The 9,539-nt window shown below is 51.7% G+C and overlaps 1 protein-coding gene across 1 annotated transcript in view; it reads left to right on the top strand.

Annotated features, from left to right (window-relative positions):
- slc49a4 (solute carrier family 49 member 4) overlaps window positions 1–8,235 on the top strand; it is a 52,457-nt gene extending 44,222 nt beyond the window's left edge. The window contains exon 9 of the mRNA XM_061234882.1: window positions 5,786–8,235. Within this exon, the coding sequence (XP_061090866.1) occupies window positions 5,786–5,901 (116 nt within the window). The 3' untranslated portion in view covers window positions 5,902–8,235. The remainder of the gene's footprint in view (window positions 1–5,785) is intronic.
- Window positions 8,236–9,539: the final 1,304 nt, after the last annotated feature.

Here is a 9,539-nt window from a genome sequence, read left to right as displayed (position 1 = left end):
TCCCGGGCGCCTCCCTTTGGAGGTTTTCCGGGCTCGTCCAACTGGGCGGAGACCCCGAGGGAGACCCAGAGCCCGCTGGAGAGATTATATATCTCTCCTGGCCAGGGAACGCCTCGGGATCCCCCAGGAGGAGCTAGAATGCGTTGCTGGGGAGAGGGATGCCTGGAATACCCGGCTTTGCCTACTGCCCCCGCGACCCGACTCCGGATAAGCGGGTGACGATGGATGGATGGATGGACCCCCTATCCGCCAGGAATTGAGTTCTACAGCCCCTATCCACCAGGAATTGAGTTCTACAGCCCCTATCCACGAGGAATTGAGTTCTATAGCCCCTATCCGCCAGGAATTCTGTCCTATAGCCCCTCTTGGAGGCTGGTAATGTTGTTTGTGTAGAATTTGCCGGTAGGACTGTCTCCGTAAAAGCTCTTTGTTCAGAAGAGCTTTCAGGCGGATTCCTTTATCCCGGACCAGAGAGGTTCCTCACAGCGAGGCGCTGAGGCCATTAAAAATTAAACTCATTAAAATCGCTCCTCATTCCTCCCCTTCCGCTCCCAGCAGCGTTTCAGACGGGAGCAGTCGACCCGCCCAGGCGCCTGTGTTTAGCTTGCCGTTCCTTCAGAACCCCCGGGGTGACGGGCCTGTGCAGGCTCATAAAGCAGACCCGTGGACCTGTGCGTGTTTATACCGGCGGGGGCGGCCGCGGGCGACATCAGAGCGGCTTTAACGCGCTCCCGAGGTCAGCGGCCCGGCGCAGGAGAAGAAAGAGACGCCGTCGACGGTTCTGACTCCGTTGCGGAGCCTCAGCGTGCGGTGGGCGGCGTGTTTGGCCGCGGGCGACGTCGTGTTTTCCTGCCGTCTCCTCCTCTCTCTGTGTGCGCCCCACGCCGAGCGGAAACGAGCGGGTAAACCAGCGCCACGGAGCGGATCTGCACTTCAAACAGCGCCTGTGATCCCGCCCCAATCCCACGCACCGCCCCGCCATCGGAGAGCGCTGCGCGGTGCTCCTCACCGGAGGAGTCCTGGAGTAACCTCCCGTCGCCGCGCTGTCGTGTGAGGCGTAGGTACAGACGGGAAGAGACCACCCTGACACCACGTTTACGTCTCAGAACCAAAGTGTCACTGAGAGGAGCAGGCTCCGTTCTGCCTACCAGGGGTTTCACTGCGTCGGAAGTTGTCTCGCGCCCGAGTTTGACGATGTTCTCTTTGAAAAGGAAAGTTTACAAAGTGCGTCAGGAAAAGACTCAACGACGAGACTGTCTGTGTGGTGCTGACAGTTACACTGACACTAACTTAGGCACTGTAACAGTAAACAGACTAGCAAAATTCAGAAAAACAATAATATACTATTTCAAATTATATTCTGTCGTATGTGTGTGTGTGTGTGAGTGTGAGTGTGAGTGTGAGTGTGAGTGTGAGTGTGAGTGTGAGTGTGAGTGTGAGTGTGTGTGTGTGTGTGTCAGTGTGTGTGTGTGTGTGTGTGTCAGTGTGTCAGAGTCAGACAGACCTAGGTCAAATACAAAATTGTTCTGGATTTAAATGCTTTACTGAGCTTGTCTGGTGCATGGGAACCTATGAAGTTCCCTCACCCAGGTCTGTTGTGTGTGTGTGTGTGTGTGTGTGTGTGTGTGTGTGTTTGTGTGTGTGTAGATATACAAACTGCATTTATCAGAAAAAAATAAACATGAGTATGAATGCACTCACATTAATCATAGCCTTAAAACGTTGCTAATTTGAAGGATAATTAACGGTAATTACTGCAATAAATCTCACGCTTCAGGCACCTCTTTAGACACCTCTGCCCCCAGCGAGGACCCCGAGCAGCGGGCTCCATTTGTCACTGCATTAATGTGTGTGTCAGCGCCCGTCTGGGGCCGCCAATGGGCACAGAGCAGGGCCTTCTCACCCTGTCAGTCTCCACTAAAGCACTCTGAGGAGTCTCTCCCCAGTCAACTCTGACACCGTCAGAACGAGGGCGGCAATCTCGCCCGTAACACGCGCAGGTCCTGACGGCAGGTTCGGCGGGGGAGAAAACCTTCCCGACAATTTTCCCATCAGAAGATGACGGGGAAATAAACGCTGAGTTGTGGCTGGTGTTTTCAGCTGCGTTTTCAGGGGCGTTTGAGAGGTGCGTTTGAGAGGTGCGTTTGAGAGGTGCGTTTGAGAGGTGCGTTTGAGAGGTGCGTTTGAGAGGTGCGTTTGAGAGGTGCGTTTTCAGCTGCGTTTGAGAGGTGCGTTTGAGAGGTGTGTTTGAGAGGTGCGTTTGAGAGGTGTGTTTGAGAGGTGCGTTTTCAGCTGCGTTTGAGAGGTGCGTTTGAGAGGTGCGTTTGAGAGGTGCGTTTTCAGCTGCGTTTGAGAGGTGCGTTTGAGAGGTGCGTTTGAGAGGTGCGTTTGAGAGGTGTGTTTGAGAGGTGCGTTTTCAGCTGCGTTTGAGAGGTGCGTTTGAGAGGTGTGTTTGAGAGGTGCGTTTGAGAGGTGTGTTTTCAGCTGCGTTTGAGAGGTGTGTTTTCAGCTGCGTTTGAGAGGTGTGTTTGAGAGGTGCGTTTGAGAGGTGCGTTTGAGAGGTGCGTTTGAGAGGTGTGTTTTTAACAGCGTTTGCTCAGGCTGCTCTGAGGTCCTGCTTTGTGTGTGTTTGTTGAAAACTACAGGCCACTTTCTCTTCCCCACCGGGTCCTGTGTTAGAGCCGTCTTCAGCCACTTTAAAAGCTCCTTTTGACTCGCCCCTGTCCATGGCCTGTTTCTTCCCTGGAGCTTTCATCCTCTTCCTCAACTTTCACCCCCCCCCCCCGAAATGAATAATGGATCGTGCCGAGGGAGATCGTGACCTATTTACCTGTGGGGGCGTGTCTCGCGCTCGTTAGCATTTGGGGGCCCTGCCTCACCTGTGCCCTGCCTCACCTGTGCCCTGCCTCGCCTGTGCCCTGCTTCACCTGTGCCCTGCCTCACCTGCACCCTGCCTCACCTGTGCCCTGCCTCGCCTGTGCCCTGCTTCACCTGTGCCCTGCCTCACCTGCACCCTGCTTCACCTGTGCCCTGCCTCGCCTGTGCCCTGCTTCACCTGTACCCTGCCTCACCTGACCCCTGCCTCACCTGCACCCTGCCTCACCTGACCCCTGCTTTACCTGTGCCCTGCCTCACCTGACCCCTGCCTCACCTGTGCCCTGCCTCACCTGTACCCTGCTTCACCTGTACCCTGCTTCACCTGTGCCCTGCCTCACCTGTACCCTGCCTCACCTGTACTCCATGCTCGGAGATAAACCAGATTCCATGAACCCTCCTCCACTCACTGGGAACGGGAGTGTTGTTTATGGAGAGGGGTCTGGAGCACTGCCACCTGGGAATTCCTCTGTGGTTCTGATCTGTACGCTAATGCAGGACCCCAACAGGTGTCTGGAGTGTATGCCTGCTGAGAAACACTGCTCCCTGACGCCCGCTCCGTGCCTAAATGGAGCGGTTTGTCTGGAATAAAATCAAAAAGGCAAATGCAGTCTGCATTCATTCTCCCTCTCAGGCTCTGGCTTGAGGGAGGGGGTTTTGTTCAGTGTAATTATCACATCGCATCTCTGTGCCGAAAATTGCCGCTCTGTGGAAACGGCGTTTTTGCACGAACAAACGTGCGCTTGAGTGTTCCCTGAATGGCGTTTGCTCCGAGTGCTTGACGGTCTTTCCCCCGAATGTGGAATCATTATTTGTGTACGTGTCCGTCTCGTGGTGTGATGTCCTCTCTCTGAGGGGAACAGCAGTCCCCCAGCCAGGGGGGCAGTCATGACCGCTCCGGTGCTAATGTCACCCCCACACACACACAGACACTTTCCATCATAACTCTTGTGTGTTAAACACTGTGTGTGTGTGTGTGTGTGTGTGTGTGTGTGTGTGTGTGTGTGTGTGTGTGTGTGTGTGTGAAGGGTTCCCGTCTGTACATTGGAAGGATATCCAGGTCAGCAGGGCCCTCTGATTGGCTATATGGTGTTGTACGGTGTTGCTTCCTATTGGCTGTTGCCGTGCACTGTCACGAATGTGAGGTTTTGCCTGATTGGCCACGGGCCTCAGGCTCCAGACCAATTGGAGTGGCTTTCACGGGAGCACCATTGTGACATCATTGTTGTTTCCGTACGCTCTGACTTTAGGCGGTCGAACAGGACACACGAAGCACGCAGACTCCATCTTAGGGTTCGACTGGGTGAGGAACAGGGTGGAAAATCGGTCCTTGTTACGAGGGCATGGCAGTGTTCTGTGTTTACAGCTGGGTGAGAGTTCTTCCAGTAAATATTTTTTGGGAAATCATTGCGAGCTTACAGCTGAATGAGAGTGAGTTCTGTGGAGCAAGACGCAGTGGCTTCTAGAGAACGGCTGTGTGTTGAGATTGACTGGAGGTGATGTTTAATGCGCTGACGGTTCAACAGGTGACAGGTGGGGAGCATCACTGCTGTTCCTGGGTGGGTGGGGTGAACAGTCGATGAATTAACAGCTGGCTATGTGCTGGTAATTGATGATGAGGTGGAATTACAGAGACAGACTTTTAAACCAAAATTAAATAAAAACCGTAAGAAATATAGGCTATTAAAGGGCAAATGAAAATAAAAAGGATAAGAATAACAGTAGAATAAAATATGGTTGATAAAAGCAAACAGAAAAAGCAGCAATTATTGAACTGCTCCTTCAAACAAGTGATGTAAACAATTCAGACATTGTTGCTATCACTCCCTGGGTATGACATTGCGGTTATATAGCTAACGCTTTTATCCAAAGCTACTTACAGTTGATTAGACTAAGTAGGAGACAATCCTCCCCTGGAGCAATGCAGGGTTAAGGGCCTTACTCAAGGGCCCACAGCTGCTGGATCTTATTGTGGCTACACCGGGACTTGAACCACAGACCTTCCGGGTCCCAGTCAAGCACCCTAGCCACTAGGCTACAGTCATGTACCTTAGCCACTAGCTACCTTAGCCACTAGGCTACAGTCATGTACCTTAGCCACTAGCTACCTTAGCCACTAGGCTACTGTCATGTACCTTAGCCACTAGCTACCTTAGCCACTAGGCTACTGTCATGTACCTTAGCCACTAGCTACCTTAGCCACTAGGCTACTGTCATGTACCTTAGCCACTAGCTACCTTAGCCACTAGGCTACAGTCATGTACCTTAGCCACTAGCTACCTTAGCCACTAGGCTACAGTCATGTACCTTAGCCACTAGCTACCTTAGCCACTAGGCTACAGTCATGTACCTTAGCCACTAGCTACCTTAGCCACTAGGCTACAGTCATGTACCTTAGCCACTAGCTACCTTAGCCACAAGGCTACAGTCATGTACCTTAGCCACTAGCTACCTTAGCCACAAGGCTACAGTCATGTACCTTAGCCACTAGCTACCTTAGCCACTAGGCTACAGTCATGTACCTTAGCCACTAGCTACCTTAGCCACTAGGCTACAGTCATGTACCTTAGCCACTAGCTACCTTAGCCACAAGGCTACAGTCATGTACCTTAGCCACTAGCTACCTTAGCCACAAGGCTACAGTCATGTACCTTAGCCACTAGCTACCTTAGCCACAAGGCTAGACTATAGGCTGCCCCAGTTGGATTAATTTCAAGATTTTCCAGTGGGGTAAGAGATTGCCACTTGTCAAGCAAACAGTCACTGAAAACAAGCTAATACAGCTGCACTGATCTTATTGTGGCCACACTGGGGCTTGAGGGTCCCAGTCGTGCCCTTTAGCCACAAGGCCTATGGGCTGACACGGTGCTGATGACTTGCCTAACTCACCCCTGTTTTCTTGCGCTTCCAGAACTTTCCTGGCTGAACTGGTGTCTGACCGGCTCCTGCCTCTTCAGCCTCCTCCTCATCCTGATGTTCCGCGAGTCGTACGACCGGCTCTACCTGGACGTCTTCGTCTCCGTCTGAGACGGCCGCCATTTTGTTTCTTTTTGGAGACTGAAGCGTTTTTTTAACGGTGGACTTCCTATGCTCAATGCACAATGCACAATGGAGAAACTGGAAAAAGAGAAGGTACCAGATCCCACTTCCAACAAAATGGACGTTTTACCAATACCTTTGTTTTATAAAAACAAATAAGGAAGAAAAAGAAAAGAAATTCTAAATGTCTTATGATGACGATGATGTTTTTTATTTAATCGTAGCCAATGAGAAGTACCGACAGTAGATGGTGGAACCAGGTCGTTGTAAACTGTTCACAAACTCTGCTGTGCCCTGTGGTCTTATGAACCGCTTTATATAATCTGTTTTTAAAGTGACTGTAAAGTTTCACTGTAACGTTTGACTGATAGTCACGGCATGAGGGAAAGTCTGTCGTTTACGTGTTTGTTCATGGAGGGGCCTTGGTCTGCTGTCGTGGGGTCTCCGGGATTTCTCTTTCCATTCAGAGGGTGGTAACGGCAGAATTGAGCGCTCTCTCGTGCGATGTTGTGCAAACGGGACGACCAGTCAACGCAGGCTCTTCTGAGCCAAGGGTCGCCCATCGTCCACGTGGGGAAACACAGCTCCTTCTAATTAGTTTCTTCAGGACTTTCTCTTTTAATCAGCATTGAAAATTGACGTTTCGCCCCACCCCCTTTGTAATATATTAGTATATTAATAATATTAATATTGAGATTCAAATGTAGGGATTAATGCTGCTTAAAGTGTCCAGGGCTCTGATTGGTCAGGCCCCGGGAAGTGAGGGTTTAAAGGTCGCAAGTTCGCAAGTTCACTGGCTCGACTCTCAACTCTCCCGAACTCGAGTGGACCAGCCAATAGGAAAGCTGTCCGGTTCTCAGGGAGGCGGGGCTAAAGGTCGCACAGATGGTGTCGGTGGGTACGGCCGTCATCGAACTCTGACCTCTGACCTCTGACCTACCGCCAGACCTCGCCGTCTGCTCTGAGAGTTCCTCTTGTAGTTTTTCGGCTTTTTTTCTAAGCCATAAGTTCTGTTTTTATGTGCCGATACTTTTTGTTGTTGTCGTCTGAGACTCTTAGCAACCCGTTAAAGCGAGAACCAGGCAACATCTCTGGTCTTTTTTAACCTTTTAATTTGTTAATTTAAAACACTAACCCATGGCTGTTAGCAGAGCTTCTCTGCTGCCTGGTGATGTGGGAATCACTCCAGCATTGCATTAGAGGTGGACAGCACAGCGGCCATTTTATGGAGGAAGGGAGGGGCTTGTTACCCATAATCCTGTTCAGCAGGCTCTGTGGTCACAGGCCTTAATATCGGCAGAGACGGAGGCACTGCAACCAGAGGGATCGTCTTCCATGCAACTGGCACCTCTACTGGCCAATCACAGCCAGCCTCTGCTAGCCAATCACAGCCGCCTTAGTGATGTGAGCCAGTCGGGCCTTGTGTTGACGAGCTTGAGTTCTATCAGTCCTTCTCAGCTCTGAGGGTTTTAAAATGGGAGCTGGGAGTTGAGAGTGAGAGGGAATGTGCACTGACAGTAAGGTGCACGGATCTTGTTCAATGCACCTGTACGTAGTCTAGACTCCATAAGAAGAGCAGGGTGGAAGGGAATAAACTCAGTGTGTAGTTTTAGCAGAAGGGCCTCTCGGTGCTAACAGTGGGGCTTCAGTTTAAACGGGATCTGCAGACGGACCTCGATGACCTGGGTGTGCCCGGCTCCTCTCTCTCTGCGGGAGGTCTAGCCGTGAGGCGATTATCGGCGCGTCTCTGTGCCACCCGTCGTCATGGAGACCCCCCCTCTCTGTCCAATCATAGCCCCCCTGCGTGTGCCTGAGCCTTCATGGACAGTTCACTCCACCTGGGCCTCAGGTGACTCTACGTGTTTGTGTACATTAATATTTCCATTACCTCGTCCTCCGCGCCTTTCACTTGTGAGGGAATAATCTCGCGTCAGTCATGTCCTAGCACTCGCTGACGCCCGCTTCATAACCGCGTTCCGTCAGAAGTGTCATAATGGTGTCAAGTTCATGCTCGGTTTTGTCATGTTTTGTGTTTTGTGTGTGTGTGCTTATGTGTCAATGGTTCTGTCATTACGAAGGAATCTCAAAGATCTACTTCAAATAAAGTTTTAAGGATGTTTATTTTTATTTTTAAGTTGTTACACATCGCAGGTGGGTGGGTTATTAGGCCCAGGGGGTTCTGGGAGTTTGTCCTTCTGCTCAGTGACTATTTTTAATGTCTGTATGTTTGTGTTCCCTGTACAGAGATCTTAACTTTGTGAAATATTGCCTTAAGTGTGACCCATGCACCTTGGGGATGAGCTGTCCTCCTGTGCAGGTGTGGTGGTGGGGATGGGGTGGGGCTCCTGTGCAGGTGTGGTGGTGGGGATGGGGTGGGGCTCCAGTGATGGAGACCGAGGTGCTTTTTCGGGTGTAGCCGTTACTGTCATGAGACGTGTGCCAGTCTTAACACTACGCCTCAATAAAACGGAAAGTTGGGAAAACCCGCTGCCCATTGGTGTCTTTACTCATGTGACCTGATGACCTCACCCAGTGATCTTCACTCCTGGTCCTGGAGAGCCGCAGGGTGTGCTGGGGTCCTCACTCCTGGTCCTGGAGAGCCGTAGGGTGTGCTGGGGTCCTCACTCCTGGTCCTGGAGAGCCGCAGTGTGTGCTGGGGTCCTCACTCCTGGTCCTGGAGAGCCGCAGGGTGTCAGTCACCACTTAACTGTATAATTAAATTTTAAGGCAAAAACAAAAACCAGCCACACCCCTGTGGCTCTCCAGGGGCCTGTTCCTCAAAGCAGGATTACTGCGTTCGCTGGATAAGTGCACTGAGTAAAATCTGGTTCGGTCTTGTTACTTTAGTCCATGTTCCAGATTTACGAGGGCTTCTTGGCTTCACTCAGTGCAGCGATCCCGCCAATCCATGACCCACACCCCAGGAACAGAGAGCGCTGATCACGGATTGAACAGCCTTGTCGTGTTATGTCACGTGTGCGTCAGCAGCACTGCCTTGCTGCTTGTCGGAGTGAGAACGCGTCCCTGGAGCCAGCCCGGTACAGCGCCGAACCGCTGTCTCTGTGCCTGACGTCAGGCCTGTACGCTCAGCACACGGCCGCCCCAGATGGGGTTGAGCTCATGGGTTAATGAGGACGGTGAGTACGGGCTCCAGCGTGAATAAAGCCACGCTCAGTCCCTGCGGGTGAGCGCATGGGTTAATGAGGACGGTGAGTACAGACTCCCCACACACGTGGCTGAACAGACTCTGTACTCACGCTGGCTCACTCCAGCCCAGATAAAGCCACACTCAGTCCCTGTGGGTGAGTCATCCTTCAGCACTGGTGCTGAAATCATCATCCTGTCTGACCCCACGGCTCACACACAGACACACACACACACACACACACACCCGTCCCGGGACACAGAGGAAACTGCCACAGCTGTGCTCTTACGCACATCTCTCTTTAAAGTTGAGGTTTTTTGGAATGTGTTTTTTACGTTCTCGGTCAGTCTTCTAGAACTCTGTTGCTTCCAGTCACCAGTCGTGATTGTGACATCAGCATTAGGATAGGATGGCCAGTTAAGAACACACCAGTCACGTATCTGTGACCTCACACCTTAAAGGGTTAACATCTCCTTCACAC

Source organism: Conger conger, chromosome 3 (assembly GCF_963514075.1).
Source record: "Conger conger chromosome 3, fConCon1.1, whole genome shotgun sequence".
Taxonomy (NCBI): Eukaryota; Metazoa; Chordata; class Actinopteri; order Anguilliformes; family Congridae; genus Conger; species Conger conger.
Note: the sequence above shows the minus strand (reverse complement) of the source record. Positions and strands in the feature narration are given on the sequence as shown.